At 43.6% G+C, this 17285-nt stretch overlaps 1 protein-coding gene across 3 annotated transcripts in view; it reads right to left on the reverse strand.

Annotated features, from left to right (window-relative positions):
* The window catches only part of llgl1 (LLGL scribble cell polarity complex component 1), a 36092-nt gene that overhangs the window by 7888 nt on the left and 10919 nt on the right, over window positions 1–17285 (reverse strand). For all 3 annotated transcript variants that reach the window (XM_058050352.1, XM_058050353.1, XM_058050354.1), the window contains 10 exons: window positions 10758–10839; window positions 10542–10702; window positions 10336–10482; window positions 6843–7005; window positions 6490–6625; window positions 6220–6274; window positions 4963–5117; window positions 4673–4893; window positions 2873–2940; window positions 1375–1549 (listed from right to left, as the gene is read on the reverse strand). In XM_058050352.1, the coding sequence (XP_057906335.1) occupies window positions 1375–1549; window positions 2873–2940; window positions 4673–4893; window positions 4963–5117; window positions 6220–6274; window positions 6490–6625; window positions 6843–7005; window positions 10336–10482; window positions 10542–10702; window positions 10758–10839 (1363 nt within the window). The remainder of the gene's footprint in view (window positions 1–1374; window positions 1550–2872; window positions 2941–4672; window positions 4894–4962; window positions 5118–6219; window positions 6275–6489; window positions 6626–6842; window positions 7006–10335; window positions 10483–10541; window positions 10703–10757; window positions 10840–17285) is intronic.

Raw genomic sequence — 17285 nt, forward strand, 5'->3', positions numbered from 1 at the left:
TGTCCATAGGTATGAATGTGAGTGTGAATGGTTGTTTGTCTATATGTGCCCTGTGATTGGCTGGCGACCAGTCTAGGGTGTACCCCGCCTTACGCCCGAAGACAGCTGGGATAGGCTCCAGCAGCCCCGCGACCCTTGTGAGGATAAGCAGTAGAAAATGAATGAATGAATGAGTTCTCCTCCTATTTTGTGTGGAAGTGGTAACTTTTTGGCTTCTTATTTTGTCTTTCCCAACCCTGAGTCATCTCTGTGTGGAGTTTGCATGTTCCCCCCCGTGCATGCGTGGGTTTTCTCCGGGTTACTCCGGTTTCCTCCCACATTTTCCAAAAACATGCTAGGTTAATTAGCGACTCCAAATTGTCCATAGGTATGAATGTGAGTGTGAATGGTTGTTTGTCTATATGTGCCCTGTGATTGGCTGGCGACCAGTCTAGGGTGTACCCCGCCTTACGCCCGAAGACAGCTGGGATAGGCTCCAGCACCCCCCGCGACCCTCGTGAGGAAAAGCGGTAGAAAATGAATGAATGAATAGAATAAATAATCATCATTGCATGGCCAAAACAATGAAAACTGCATGATAACGATTTTTCAGACTTTTTCCCCCGATTCCGATTTTTTACTACTTTTTGTCCCAGTGAATTCATCTCATGGAAGCATAGAGTCTGGTCCATCTTCTCACTCTAAAACTGACTTATGGCCCGTTCACAAACAAACAATGCCCCCCCCCCTTTTCCTCTTATACATACCCAGGAAAACATGTGCATTAATCTGTCTCACGCTCTTTCTTTCCGACTCTCTCACACACACACACACACACACACACGGAATTCCAATAGAATCTCCTGGAAGTCGGTCACAAAAAAGGAGTGGGGTCTGGTTTTCATTACTGAGGGAAAGGGGAGGAAAAATGAGGGCCGCACATTCCTCACCATGTAGAGCCGTTACCGCAGGATACAGCAGATAAGTGTGCGTTTGCGTGTATGTATATGTAGGTGTGCGTCTCATAAAAAAGGAAACACACACAATGAAAAAGTGTCGGGATCAACCGCAAAAATGCTCCGTCATGAGGAACGCCCCCACGTGATCCCAGCGAGATCCCCACAAGGATCTATTGAAATATTCATCAAGTGACTTTAAGTATTCGTCTTCCATCGTTTTTCGAAACCGCACGTCCGTCTTAGTGCTGGAAAAAAGCGAATTTGCACAAAGCGTAGACATTCTCCATTTAAAAACATGTGAAACTAATCTGATGAGGAAAAATAGGCCACTGATGTGTGTGTGTGTGTGTGAGACCCAGATTGGTTCGATTCCCCGGCGTTGCATCCGACTTTGAGGAAAAGCCCCTGGTGTCATTTTGTTGTGCTGCGTTCTCACCTTCCTGAAGGGAGGCCATTCCTCTTCCTGCTGCAAGTCGGGGTCGTCGCTAGGGTCGGGGGGCTCGTCGCCGGGGTCGCAGTCGGTGTGGAAGACGTTGGCCGTGCTGAGTTTGTACAGCGGCGTGAGGGCCACGCCGGACGCGTCCCAGAAACGCACGGTGCCGTCTTCATGTCTGGGAAACACACGTTATTGTCAAGACATGGCAATGTTTACACTCCATTCATGTGTGTGTGTGTGTGGGGGGGGGGGCATTTAAAAACGACTAATTGTCACAAATAACTCACAGGAATAACTCATTGGTTGCAGTTAATTAGTTGTAAAATTGCAAATTAAGATTTCTTATTTATAAATGGAATATTTACACAGAGCGCAGAAAACTTCTTTACGACCTTACAAATATTATTATAAACATTAGAGCTGGCTGCACGGTGGCCAAGTGGTTAGCGCGCAGACCTCACAGCTGGGAAACCCGGGTTCAATTCCACCCTCGGTCATCTCTGTGTGGAGTTTGCATGTTCTTTTGCATCTTCTTTTCTCACATTTGTGTGCTTGTAAATGCTAAATATGTTTCTTTAGAGCCCTCTAAACATGAAATAACACCCCTATAGTCACCTTTGCACTCCTGCGACCCAATATGCTAGACATAATAACCGCACGGCGGTTAGCGTGCAGGCCTCACAGCTAGTTTAATTCCACCCTCCGGTTTTCTCCCACACTCCAAATTGTCCATAGGTATGAATGTGAGTGTGAATGGTTGTTTGTCTATATGTGTCCTGTGATTGGCTGGCCACCAGTCCAGGGTGTACCCCGCCTCTCGCCCCGAAGACAGCTGGGATAGGCTCCAGCACCCCCGCGACCCTCGTGAGGATAAGCGGTAGAAAATGAATGAATGAATGAGTTCTCCTATTTTGTGTGGAAGTGGTAACTTTTTGGCTTCTTATTTTGTCTTTCCCCACCCTCGGTCATCTCTGTGTGGAGTTTGCATGTTCTCCCCGTGCATGCGTGGGTTTTCTCCGGGTACACCGGTTTGCTCCCACATTCCAAAAACATGCTAGGTTAATTAGCGACTCCAAATTGTCCATAGGTATGAATGTGAGTGTGAATGGTTGTTTGTCTATATGTGCCCTGTGATTGGCTGGCCACCAGTCCGCCTCTCATCCTGAAGACAGCTGGGATAGGCTCCAGCAACCCCCGGTAGAAAATGAATGAATGAATGATTAGAGCCCTGTAGGCATGAGATAACACCCCTATATGTAACTTTATGCTAGTATTACCGACTCTAGTAGCGCCATTTAAGACAAATATGACTAACAAATGTGTTCCGGTGCTTGGGGAGCTGAGTGAGGGGACGGACAGGAAGTGACGTTGTAGGTTATGGCTGCAACAGTATTGTTACTATTATTATTCCTGTTGTGTGTTTAGTTTAATTAGAGATTATCGTCATGTAATGTGCGTGTGTGTGTGTGTGTGTGTGTGTGTGTGTGTGTGTAGGTACCCAGTCAGCAGCAGCTCTTGCCGTTTGGGTGGAGGTGCCAGGTTTTTCCCACCACAAATGGGCCAACTCTTTACAAACAAAAAGACATAAAAATGAAGACTTTACACTTTGCACAAAAACAAAATGCATTAAAAGAAAAAAAAAATTCCACTGCACTGTGATACCAGCTGAGGTCGTGACCCCCCCCCCCCCCCAAACACCCCCCCAGTCCATATGGACCAGTGTGTGCATACAGCTGACACAGCCTTTGTCGGGGTTTGCTCTCTTATTCGGTTTTTGCACAGAAAGTTGACTTTGATTTATGAGCGTGTGTGTGTGTGTGTGTGTGTGTGTGTGTGTGTGTGTGTACACACACGGGGGGGGGGGGTGAAATCCGCCACAGATGAAGCGGCTGATCAAAGCTGCAAAGCTTTTAACTGTCTGCTTTTCCTCTGGTTGTCTTATATCCGGCTGCATGTCAACATAAGCGTTGCACATTGAGATGAGATTAACTGCAGAGTCAAACTAATAATAATAATAATAATAATAATAATAATAATAATAATAAGTGCGGTGACTATTATTATATATATTCTCAGCAGTACAAATTGAAGCTACATACCCGACAACAAGCACAGGTTTGTGTGTTGTAAACACAACAAGATTAGTACTACAAGTAAATGCCCAAGCGGCTTGGCTGTCGGCCATCTTGTATTAAAGGGTCAGAGGTTAAGACGCTTTGGTGCATCTTGACGTTTTGGTAATAGCATATTGCTAAATCTACAAATAAGCCAATTTACTGCACAGGGCTTCACCTCCCTTGCACCTATTACAGTTAGCATATACACGTTTTATCACGGGCGGTAAAGTGGCTTTTTTTTTTTAGCTCTTTTTATATCTTTTGAATGCACAGATAAGTCTCAGATAAGGATTGTGGCTAGTTTTTTTTATTAATTATTTTTTTTAATTAATTTTTATTATTTGATTATAATTTTTTGTGGTAAATTTAGAACAGAAATATTTACAATTTGCTTAAATAGGCATTTAATTTACTAATAAAGAATCATTGGTTTAACATAGCGGCACGGCGGAGAAGTGGTTAGCATGCAGACCTCACAGCTAGGAGACCAGGGTTCAATTCCACCCTCGGCCATCTCTGTGTGGAGTTTGCATGTTCTCCCCGTGCATGCGTGGGTTTTCTCCGGGTACTCCGGTTTCCTCCCACATTCCAAAAACATGCTAGGTTAATTAGCGACTCCAAATTGTCCATAGGTATGAATGAGAGTGTGAATGGTTGTTTGTCTATATGTGCCCTGTGATTGGCTGGCTGGCCACCAGTCCAGGGTGTACCCCGGCCTCTTGCCCGAAGACGACAGCTGGGATAGGCTCCAGCACCCCCGCGACCCTTGTGAGGATAAGCAGTAGAAAATAAATGAATGAATGAGTTCTCCTCCTATTTTGTGTGGAAGTGGTAACTTTTTGGCTTCTTATTTTGTCTTTCCCCACCCTGAGTCATCTCTATGTGGAGTTTGCATGTTCCCCCCGTGCATGCGTGGGTTTTCTCCGGGTACTCCGGTTTCCTCCCACATTCCAAAAAACATGCTAGGTTAATTAGCGACTCCAAATTGTCCATAGGTATGAATGTGAGTGTGAATGGTTGTTTGTCTATATGTGCCCTGTGATTGGCTGGCCACCAGTCCAGGGTGTACCCCGCCCTCTCGCCCGAAGACAGCTGGGATAGGCTCCAGCACCCCCCACAACCCTCGTGAGAAAAAAGCGGTAGAAAATGAATGAATGAATGAACGTTTTATGGCTTCTCACCTTGGATGCGTGTTCACGTCCCTGCTGGGCTTTCCCGGCATTGACCAGCCTCTCCCACAGTTTCGAAGGAACGCTGGAGATGTGGCAGGAGCACGTGATGGCAGAAGAGTGAAGAGGAGCCAGGTAAGGCGTGGGCAAAGAGGGCCATCCGTGGGTCTGGAGGTCCATGACGACGAGCTCCTCTTCCAGTAAGACCACCACTGCGGACGGGTCATCAAATTCTAGAAGGAGGAAAAAAAGCCATTAGATGGTTGAAGCTCCAAGAACACCAACATATAACCGATCCTCACCTTTCTCTTGCTCCACATTGTGGACGGTAAAGAAGTCAATGACCCGGGAAGTGAAGTCTAAGGTGACGTGGTCTTTGTCCTGCTGGATGGTCAGACAGTGGCGGTCGCCATAGCTGGCTCTGGGCATCCCTCCGCTGTACAGCAACACTGGGGACCTGCAGAGGGAAACGGAGGTGTCACGGGACGAATGCTCAGCTTCTTTGCAGAAATAGTACCATATTTTCCGGACTATAAGTCACAATTTTTTTTCATAGGTTGGCTGTTCCTGCAACTTATACTCCAGAGCGACTTATAAATGAAAAAAAATATTTACGTTACATAAAAACTGGACACCTTTTTTGTTTATGTTTATTTTTTGTGTCGCTGAATAAGCATTGTGTTAGCATAGCTTACACCTATTAGCATGTTTTCTATTATTTTATTATTGTTAGAACTTGCCTTCCAAGAGGACGTAATGTCTGTTTTGGTCAAGTAGTTCGGAAAATAAATTAAAAATGCGACTTATGTATGTTTTTATGCATTTTTGGCCTAGTGCGACTTATTCTCCGGAGCGACTTATAATCCAGAAAATAAAAAGTAACTTATTTAGATTTTGTATTGTTTACTGTATGTTGTGGTATAGTTAAGTTATGCCTGAACTGTTAGTCGGGAACTTGATATTTTCCTGAACCTTACCCAACTTCTACTGCTGAATGGAAAAAGTAGAAACAAACTTTATGGTGAAAGACGGGAGTCTCGTCCGACTTTTGCTAGGTTCCATGTTTATATAGCCATGGAACACGATGTTCTGTGTGCCTTGAAAATGTTGCCATGTCATATTCTGGTCACTAGGTGGCAGCAACAACACAAAAACATTGAGACATTACATTACCTAAAAGCGGTACCTACTGTATCTCCTCATCCCGTGTGGAAGTGGTACATTTTTGGCTTCTTAAGTTCAGGAAAAAAAAAAAATGTGAGGCTATCTGATTACCTCACTACTTTGCTAGCTTGCTAACTCCCTGCAACTAAAATAAATTACCCGTAAAAAATGCGACTTATACATCAGTTCGACTTATGTATGTTTTTTTTGTCTATGTAATTATGCATTTTTGACCAAAATAACCACAAACAACAATGAGCGACTTATAGTCCAGAAAATACGGTCGTAAATTACAGATAATACTCTACCAGGAGTGTGAGATACGCATCAACAAGAGCATGCAATCTAAATCTATTCATTTAAAATAAATAAAATATAATTTCTGAAATGCTCACCCAGTTTCTGTTGTCCGCCATAGGATTTTATTAATAGCTTTACAGGGGAAAGGACCTGAAAAAGGCAACCACAAAAATATATTACAGGAAATAATGGCAGCGTTCATACTGTAGTTCAAAAGATGTCGCATTAGGATCATTTAAAAATATAAACAAAAGCACATTTTGACAGTGAGACATTGCAAGACAACACACGAACGCATGCTAGCTAGAAGCTAGGAAGCACGTCCACGCTCCCCCGACAGACACACGTGTGTGAGCATTTCTCACCATATGGGATGGTAGAGGACACCGGCTGGTGATTGTTGGCGTTGCCGTTGGCAACAGCCCACACGGAATAGCCGCCATCGCTATGGGAACTGACAAATAAGTTTCCCGAACGCTCCCACACCAGACTCTCCAGCTGCTGCAGGAAACACACAAGTATGTCGTTAGCATCGCTGTATGCAAATGAGCTAGCTTTCATTTCACTACGTTTTGTACCACGCTGCCGAAGAATAATTGTTGCCAAGGCAGAAAAACAACTGTGGTTTGGACGAAAAACATTTGCCAATCTTGCAGACAATTCTGGGAATATCGCTGCATCTCAAAATAACAACAATGAGCACTTTTCGAGTTCGTACCTGCTTGCCAAGAAAGAGCTGCTCTATTTGCCGATTGCTCACGTCCCACAGCACCACCAGACCACGGCTGTAGCCGATCAGTATCTTCCCCGCTTGCCGAGGATGCTCCTGAAGAGATTCCACAGGTCCTAATGATTTTCCGCATCTGTAGTCTTCGGGCAGGCTGCAAACATGGAATGTCTTGTTTAATAATAGCAACGTATCCGTTATCTGCAGCGACTTGGCTTGCCTGTCATACAAGGAAGTCAATGTTTACTGGCTAAAATAAATAGACTGACAATTAAAGTCAGGAGATAAAAGATTGCATGATGCATGAAGTTCAACGCCCACGGAACAGAGGCCAATGCTATCGTAGGTTGTTGGTGCAAGGTACATAAAAGATAAGGTAACACAGTTTAAACCATATTTATACATTTTAAACATTTTTTTAGAGTATTTAAGAGTAGTAATAGCTCACGTCATACATATAAAATTCAGTTGTAAAAGAAAAAAAAGACACCCTACTATTTTTTTTTCTAAAATAACCCAAACTCAATTGTTGACGTTTGGGTGTAATACCGCAAGGTCCACTAGGGGGTGCTAGCAGCGATGGTGGTATAGAGTAGGCGACAAAACGACAGAGGAAGAATAAATCCTAAAGGTGAATATATGTCAAGTCATCAAAAAAAACTGTTTAAAATGCATAAATATGGTTTAGAGCATTTAAGAGTAGTAATAGTTCATGTCATACATATAAAATTCAGCTGCAAAAGAAAAAAAGACTACTATTTTTTTTATGTTCGTTTCTAAAATAACCAAAACTCCATTGTTGGAGTTTGGGTGTAATACCGCAACGTCCACTAGGGGGTGCTAACAGCGATGGTGGTATAGAGTAGGTGACAAAACGACAGAGGAAGAATAAATCCGGAAGATGAATATATGTCAAGTCATCTTGGATTGTTTTCCTTATTCTGTACCACAGGTTAGTACAAAGTAGAGATAATTTATGCTAACGACTGTAAAGAGTAAACAGATGACTGCAAAATGTTTTATTACACAATGTGTTGTAGAGCAATTGAACAGAAGCGAAATGGCTAATGCTAGCAAGCCTTAATAATGTACAGTTGATAGCATGAAGTAGGCTAATTGAAATATGTGAAATGTGTCTGGAAACTAATGGATAATTGTTGATGTAATCATCTTATGATATCTGAACTGTTGTTATTTTTGAGAGAAGAATAAATCCTAAAAATATGTCAAGTCATCTTGGATTGTTTTCGTTATTCTGTACCACAGGATTTTCAATCCATGTTGTGGAGGGGCAACATTCTAAGGCTACCTACTGTATTTTCTGGAGTATAAGTCACACTTTTTTCTTACTGTATAAACCAAATATATACAGTGTGTCATTTTAAGTCAAGGTGGGGGTGGTGGCTACTTTTTTGGCAACATCTAGTGGCAAAAAATATTATGAAATATTAGCAGCAAAGGCAGTAGCAATTGAATTTACACTAAGGAGCCGTATCATGATCTCAAGCCGAGCTTGCTCCTACGACGACAATAATAAGCCGCTGGACCTGGCCAACGAGACATTCCTCTGAGGCAGCGGAGGAATGTCGAAGAGAACACACCCTCGAGATGTTGGAGGATTCCCTCGGCAGAGGACAGGGAAGCGAGTGGGAGGAATCGGCGGGGGTTGGCGAGTGGAAGGAGGAAGGAGGGAATGAGATGAAAACAAACAGATTGAGAATCGACCAAAGCAAGGCTGCACTCCGAGCTCGCTTCAGGACAGAATCTGTGCGGAAAACATGGAATCGGCCTCTATTGCTGTGCACACACACACAGCTGCTTTACTAGGAAGATCCTCTCCGGAAGAACAGAGGCAAACACTTTCCTAACACAGTATTCCATTGTCTTTAGAAGTATTTTTAGGGAATCCAGCATCCTGCAACAGGGACTCGGGGATGAGCCTCTGGGTGTGTGTGTGTACGAGTGTTGTATATTCAGCTGAAACACTTCCACAACCGGAACAGTCCATGCTGGCAGCTGCTACAAAGCCTCACTGTGTAAAAGCTCCCATCCTTTAAACTCACACACACACACACACACACACACACACACATCCTGATCAGGGTCCTCATTAGGCCTCTGTCCTTCCCACTTCCTTCAACAAGCCGGCTTAATGAGGGGTTTGGTGGACCAGTCAGACGGTCACACAGCAAAAAAAAAAAAAAAAATCCAAGCTAGAAATGACCATTATTTTCTTACATACACAACATTTTCATCCGATTGCAAAATCTCTACCGAGGGAGGGATTTGATCTAGCACTTTTTTGAAGAAAAAAAAAAAGCAGCAGGCATTGATTCGCTTCTCTTCCAAGCGAAAGCCACTAATGAGCCAATTGTGATTCAGTCACTCACACGGCATCCAATAAAATGCATTCTTGCACACACACAAAGCAAACTGGTCTTTGTGGATTAACTCCTCTCACTTCAAGCTCGGCAGAAAAGTAACCTGGAATAAGTTTTAGTCGACGAGTTTTACTTATTAAAAACACCTTTTGCAGCAGCATTTGTTGTTGTTCTTAATCAAAGAAAAACAATAAAACCAAAACAAAGCATATATGTAACATATGTATATTGATATAATAAAAACTTGTTTAGTAAATGTCAGAATACGTGACATGACGCCTGAACGCATCCCAGTGTGGAGAAACCTATCAAACAGCTGTATTTTACGTCGTATTTAGTTTACAGTCTCCAAGCTCAACATAATTAGTGTCATAATTAATATAACCGTGCTGTCTGGTATCATAAAATGATAAGTTGCACATTACTTACAGACACAGTCTCCAAGGCAAAGTGCGTATAAGAAAGTATTCCGGAAGGAAAAAGCATCCGGTATGCTCTGTATCATCCGATTTGTGTGCCTAACTCCATCATAAGCTTAACTCAATGAATGACTGCGGCCACTAGGTGTCGCCAAAAACACTCCACTTGAATATAAAGGCGACACGTTCAATTATTTTTCAATCATTCATTTGGGTGCTGGAGCCTATCCCAGCTGTCTTCGGGTGAGAGGCCGGGGTACACCCTGGACTGGTGGCCAGCCAATCACAGGGCACATATAGACAAACAACCATTCACACTCACATTCATACCTATGGACAATTTGGAGTCGCTAATTAACCTAGCATGTTTTTGGAATGTGGGATGTGGGATTTTGGAATATTTTCAACATTATTTTTGATAAAGTTGCACCTGAAATGATGTGTAATTGCTGTCCTTTCAGGTCTTAATCTTAGCATTATATATACACGATACCTATGCGAGTATACCAATCACATTATTCTTGTTGCTGAGAAACGTATGTGTGATTTTCAATCAGCCAATAAGATTATTGTATGCTGCATAGTGGAGAGTGTGTGCTGGAATGTACACAGACTAATCTAATTTTTTTTCTCCACAATGAATTACTCAACCGTTGCTTTCATTATCGTTAGCGACCGTCTCACCTCTGCGTGACCTGATCCTGGAGCAGCGTTTGGCCGTCTCTCAGTGACAGACAGGGCAAATCCAGGAAGTACACGCCCCCTCCCTCAGTTCCGATGCAGAGCAGGTTACACGATCTCAGCAGGAGGAGTACGGTCACCCGTGTGGTACTGGAGGATGAGGAGTATCAGCATGGTACAAATTAGGAGATATGAAGTGATCCGTATACCTGCAGCTCTCAATGCCCGGTCTTCCTGGGAGACTGTAGCTGCCCACTTCCTGGAGAATGACCACACCCTCTCTTTTGACCCCGCCCACCTGCCTGGGAGGTGTGGCACTCAGTTCCCATAGGTGAATGGTATTGTCATCCAGAAGCGATAGCATGCGGCCCTATTAGGATACAGTATTACTATGTATTACTTTGTATTACTGTATTTGGACTTACCTGTCCTGGCAGGAAGTGGATTTGAGTGACAGTAGTGGTGTCCTTGTGCAGGCCTGTGAACTCCACACCGGGCGCTCCGTAACTGACGGCAACGTGTCAAGAAAATATACAAAAAAGCAAATATCGTCCCAAAAAAAAAAAAACACACAAATTTCTTGAATGGTACGTCCACTCTTAAATGGTATGGCCCAGGCAGCCATGACAGTTAAACGGTAATTGTGAGCTGTAAAGCCAATGAAACATACTAGTTAAGTGTAATAGCAGAGAGGTCATTTGAGCATAGCAATTTCCAACACCAGCTGACGCAAATGTCTAAAATAACACAAGTGTGTGTGTGTGTGTGTGTGTGTGTGTGTGTGTGTGTGTGTGTGTGAAATCAAGCGCAATTTTCACATCCCATGTTAGCAGGAGTAAATTAAGCAGAACTGAAAAAACAGTGTAAACGACAATGTTAAAAACGACACGGACAATTATCACTCAGCCATCCGCTAAAAGCTACACCAGAACGCTGGTGATGGATGCAGACACGCGTGACCACAAGACTTAACGTCTACAGGCGTGTGGAAGTGGAAGAATAAATATACTGCATAAAAAGGAGAATAGCTGCCCTCTTTCAAAAACAGGCATTCATTTTTTCCGCCTTCATTAGATTCACTCGCTCAATTGCAATTAAATTGTACCACCAAGGAACCATTTGATTGATATCCATCAACATTGTACAGTTAAAAGGAAAAACAACAATATGGAGTAATTATATACTATTAAATATTTGCCATAAATCATTCATTCATTCATTCATTCACTTTCTTCCGCTTATCCTCACGAGGATCGCTTGGGTGCTGGAGCCTATCCCAGCTGTCTTCTTCGGGCGAGAGGCGGGGTACACCCTGGACTGGTGGCCAGCCAATCACAGGGCACATCTAGACAAACAACCATTCACACTCACATTCATACCTATGGACAATTTGGAGTCGCTAATTAACCTAGCATGTTTTTGGAATGTGGGAGGAAACCCGGAGTACCCGGAGAAAACCCACGCATGCGCAGGGAGAACATGCAAACTCCACACAGAGATGGCCGAGGGTGGGGAAAGACAAAATAAGAAGCCAAAAAGTTACCACTTCCACACAAAATAGGAGAACTCATTCATTCATTCATTTTCTACCGCTTTTCCTCACAAGGGTCGCGGGGGTTGCTGGAGCCTATCCCAGCTGTCTTCTTCGGGCGAGAGGCAGGGTACACCCTGGACTGGTGGCCAGCCAATCACAGGGCACATCTAGACAAACAACCATTCACAATCACATTCATACCTATGGACAATTTGGAGTCGCTAATTAACCTAGCATGTTTTTGGAATGTGGGAGGAAACCGGAGTACCCGGAGAAAACCCACAAAAACTCCACACAGAGATGGCCAAGGGTGGAATTGAACTTGGGTCTCCTAGCTGTGAGGCCCGCGCACTAACCACTCGACCACCGTGCAGCGTGCCATAAATCAGTGGTTCTCAATTATTTTTCTGACCTATTTTTCCCCCACACCCCCCAATTAGAAGTAGTATTGAGAACCTGTCATATGAATGTATTCATCTGTAGTACACCCTGCCTTCTCAGGTACCCTCCCCGGGGGGGGAAGCACTACCATAAATCATTTTTTTAATTTCCTGAAAGTATTCCTTCCTCTTCTCCTCCGCTTCATTTCCACCAACACCAAACGTTGTGACATGAAAGCATTCCTGGCATGCAGTCACTTCCTGTCACCTGGCTCTTTGCCGGCATCAGACAGCTGGAGGTGTCGGGAGAGACAAGGTCGAGTCCAGATTGAACCACGTCAGAACAGGTACTATGTTGAAAGAACGGTGCCCCCACCCAAAAAAAAATAATGACAAGGCTGCTGGCTGCTTCTGTTGTGAACACAAACCGGCGTCACACAGCACCCGCGTTTAAAAGCGTGCCCAAGGGCCTTTGTCCGATGAGTGAATGAATGAATGATCACGGCCTGACACACAAAGCTGAGGTGTGATGATCACAAGTGGTTCACATCACAGCATCCAGTGATGTCACAGGACGGCTGGTGGGAGGAGATTCCACAGTGATGATGTCACTGATGGAGCATCGTGTGTGTGTGTGCGGCACTGGAACATATTACAAGTCCTCAAGTGTCCTCGATACATTAAAAATGTGCATGACTGTTGACTAAGGCTGCACGGTGGTCGAGTGGTTAGCGTGCAGACCTCACAGCTTCGAGACCAGGGTTCAATTCCACCCACGGCCATCTCTGTGTGGAGTTTGCATGTTCTCCCCGTGCATGCGTGGGTTTTCTCGGGGTTACTCCGGTTTCCTCCCACATTCCAAAAACATGCTAGGTTAATTAGCGACTCCAAATTGTCCATAGGTATGAATGTGAGTGTGAATGGTTGTTTGTCTATATGTGCACTGTGATTGGCTGGCCACCAGTCCAGGGTGTACCCTGCCTCTCGCCCTAAGAAGACAGCTGGGATAGGCTCCAGCACCCCCGCGACCCTCGTGAGGATAAGTGGTAGAAAATTCTCCTCCTATTTTGTGTGGAAGTGGTAACTTTTTGGCTTCTTATCTTGTCTTTCCCCACCCTCGGTCGTCTCTGTGTGGAGTTTGCATGTTCTCCCCGTGCATGCGTGGGTTTTCTCGGGGTTACTCCGGTTTCCTCCCACATTCCAAAAACATGCTAGGTTAATTAGCGACTCCAAAATTGTCCATAGGTATGAATGTGAGTGTGAATGGTTGTTTGTCTATATGTGCACTGTGATTGGCTGGCCACCAGTCCAGGGTGTACCCTGCCTCTCGCCCTAAGAAGACAGCTGGGATAGGCTCCAGCACCCCCGCGACCCTCGTGAGGATAAGTGGTAGAAAATTCTCCTCCTATTTTGTGTGGAAGTGGTAACTTTTTGGCTTCTTATTTTGTCTTTCCCCACCCTCGGTCGTCTCTGTGTGGAGTTTGCATGTTCTCCCCGTGCATGCGTGGGTTTTCTCGGGGTTACTCCGGTTTCCTCCCACATTCCAAAAACATGCTAGGTTAATTAGCGACTCCAAATTGTCCATAGGTATGAATGTGAGTGTGAATGGTTGTTTGTCTATATGTGCCCTGTGATTGGCTGGCCACCAGTCCAGGGTGTACCCCGCCTCTCGCCCTAAGAAGACAGCTGGGATAGGCTCCAGCACCCCCGCGACCCTCGTGAGGATAAGTGGTAGAAAATTCTCCTCCTATTTTGTGTGGAAGTGGTAACTTTTTGGCTTCTTATTTTGTCTTTCCCCACCCTCGGTCGTCTCTGTGTGGAGTTTGCATGTTCTCCCCGTGCATGCGTGGGTTTTCTCGGGGTTACTCCGGTTTCCTCCCACATTCCAAAAACATGCTAGGTTAATTAGCGACTCCAAATTGTCCATAGGTATGAATGTGAGTGTGAATGGTTGTTTGTCTATATGTGCCCTGTGATCTGGCCACCAGTCCAGGGTGTACCCCGCCTCTCGCCCTAAGAAGACAGCTGGGATAGGCTCCAGTGAGGATAAGCGGTAGAAAATGAATGAATGAATGGTGTTGACTAGCGCTAGCATTAAAATTGTGCTGCATAACAAAAGTTCTTCATTGAATAGAATTCAATTCATGAAAAGCGGACATGAAAAAGGAGCCGCTGCATAATATCAGGATGTCTTGCCAGGGACATCGGAGGCTTCAAAACAAAAAGTGCGCCACGCACACAAGAAGCCAATCAGGCCAATAGTCTGTGACAAGCTGAAAATATCAACAAGGCGGTAATTACAATGAATCCTCACAATGGCGGCGTATAATAATAACAACAACAAGTCTGAAATGAACCACTGCGGCAAACATTTGGAAATTGTTCACATGAAGACAAATGGGAAAAGCGCACCGTGGCTAACCTGTTGAATGACATACAACTTGTTCATCGCTTGCCCCCTAAAGGCTAACAATGGCCGCCTACAGTAACTAGCGATCATTGAAACTCCCCCTTACGAACGCATACACTTGCTCAGTGAGGCAGAAAGAGTGTTAGCAAGGATAAAGCGATTTCACGGTCTGAATACAGACCAACAGAAGGCATTGTCCTCCGTGCGCACACACACGGACAACAGGCATTGACACACACACACACACACACACACATATATATAAAATAAGATATGGATTGTCAGGAAGGAAAGATGACGCAGGATTTTTGGTAAAAAAAAAAAAAAAAAAAAAACTGACCGCACATTCACGTGAAGACAATAAGATGCTTGTGAAAGAGTTCAGGCTTTTTTTTTTTACATTTGTTGAATAGTTTCAAAGTTCTCGGGTATTTCATTGAGTTAGCTAAACATTTCAGGCCTCTTCCCAATGACAAAACAAGCCAAACAGCTCCACCCACCCACCCACCCACCCACCAGAGACGCAATCCACGTCTAATTTGCATCCTTTGCCTCGGCCCGGACTTCTTTTTGGCCTATTTTCTACCACTGTCAAAGCCTAAGGAGTAACGCAACATCCATTGTTTGCGCTCGCCACGGAAGATGATGAAACAAAGTATAATAATACGTGCACGGTAAACGCAAACTATTTGGGATTTGATTGTTTTTTTCCAATTTAAAAATGTAATCATCCTCCGATTTCAGCCTCCCAAGTGTGACTGCTTTAATTTCCTTATTCATCCGTGTATATTTTTTAGTTAAAGTCTGAAAAAGATGTCGCAGTTGAGTGTAAAACTTGCCATGCACAAGTTTTCCGTGACGACAGTTCAGATTAGTAACCCAATCCATGATATTCTAACCTGGATTTCTTTTACTTCTACGACTTACTTACAGCAAAACTTGTCATGCACAAGTTTTCCGTGGCGACAGTTCAGATTAGTAACCCAATCCATGATATTCTAACCTGGATTTCTTTTACTTCTACTACTTACTTACAGCAAAACTTGCCATGCACAAGTTTTCCGTGGCGACACAGAACCGGGGAAGTTTAAAACGGCCGAACTCATCATGCATTTGAAGCGGCGTTTCACGGGACACACCCACGGGACGACGAGAAGTCTTTAGCTAGACGAGAAAAGACGACCACCCCTGTCGGCGGCGAGTAAAGTCGGGTTTAAACGCTTAATTGAGCACCTTGAACTTAGCTATATTATGCCTACCCGCCATTGTGTCGCGTTTAAAAGTGCATCCCAGAAGCTTAAAGAAATACATGGATCTGTTTTTTTCATAAAAATAATAATAATAATTACTGTTGCTGATTATTGTTCTGTTAGGCAGACTAATATCACTTTATATGTAACATAATTGTTGCTGATATCAGGCGATAAAAGTAATATCAGAACCCTCCTACAAACCATTATCTGTTTGTCTCGGCCACAAAATGATTAATCAAAACAAGCTTTAGATTAACTGACTCAGTGGTTTTATTTTTTTTTTATATACAACTTTGTGGCAAAGTTGTTCAGACTAATAATCCAATCCATGATATTCTACCCTGGATGTCTTTAACTTCTACTACTTACAGCAAAACTTGTCATGCACAAGTTTTCCGTGGCGACACAGAACCGGGGAAGTTTAACGCGACCGAACTCATCACGCATTTGAAGCGGCGTTTCACGGGACACACCCACGGGACGACGAGAAGTCTTTAGCTAGACAAGAAAAGACGACAGCGGCGAGTAAAGTTGGGTTTAAACGCTTAATTGAGCACCTTGAAGCTAGCTAATAATATAGCTAGCTTACCCGCCATTGTGTTAAAGAAATACATGGGTACATGGGTTTTTTTTCATAATAATAATAACTTGCTCATTATTGTTCTGTTAGGCGGACAAATATCACATTATACGTAACATAATGATTGTTGCTGATATCGGGCAATAAAAATAATACAAAATAATAACAAACCATTACCTGTTTGTCTTGATTTGGTCTGTCTCGGCCCCAAATTAATCGAAACAAGCTTTAGATTAACCGATTTTTTTTTGCATACAACTTCGTGGCAAAGTTGTTCGGATTAATAATCCAAGCATTAATTATATCCTAACCTGGATTTCTTTTACTTCTACTACTTACTTACAGCAAAACTTGTCATGCACAAGTTTTCCGTGGCGACACAGAACCGGGGAAGTTTAACGCGACCAAACTCATCACGCATCTGAAGCGGCGTTTCACGGGACACACCCACGGGACGACGAGAAGTCTTTAGCTAGACGAGAAAAGACGACAGCGGCGAGTAAAGTTGGGTTTAAACGCTTAATTGAGCACCATTGTGTTAAAAAAATACATGGGTCTGTTTTTTTTTTTTCATAATAATAATAATAATAATTGTTGCTCATTATTGTTCTGTTAGGCGGACAAATATCACATTATACGTAACATAATGATTGTTGCTGATATCGGGCAATAAAAATAATAACAAACCATTAACTGTTTGTCTTGATTTGGTCTGTCTCGGCCCCAAATTATTAATCGAAACAAGCTTTAGATTAACTCACTAGGACCTCATTGTTTTTTTGTTTTTTTTTTTGCA

The sequence above is a fragment of the Doryrhamphus excisus genome, chromosome 15 (assembly GCF_030265055.1).
Source record: "Doryrhamphus excisus isolate RoL2022-K1 chromosome 15, RoL_Dexc_1.0, whole genome shotgun sequence".
NCBI classification, from domain to species: domain Eukaryota; kingdom Metazoa; phylum Chordata; class Actinopteri; order Syngnathiformes; family Syngnathidae; genus Doryrhamphus; species Doryrhamphus excisus.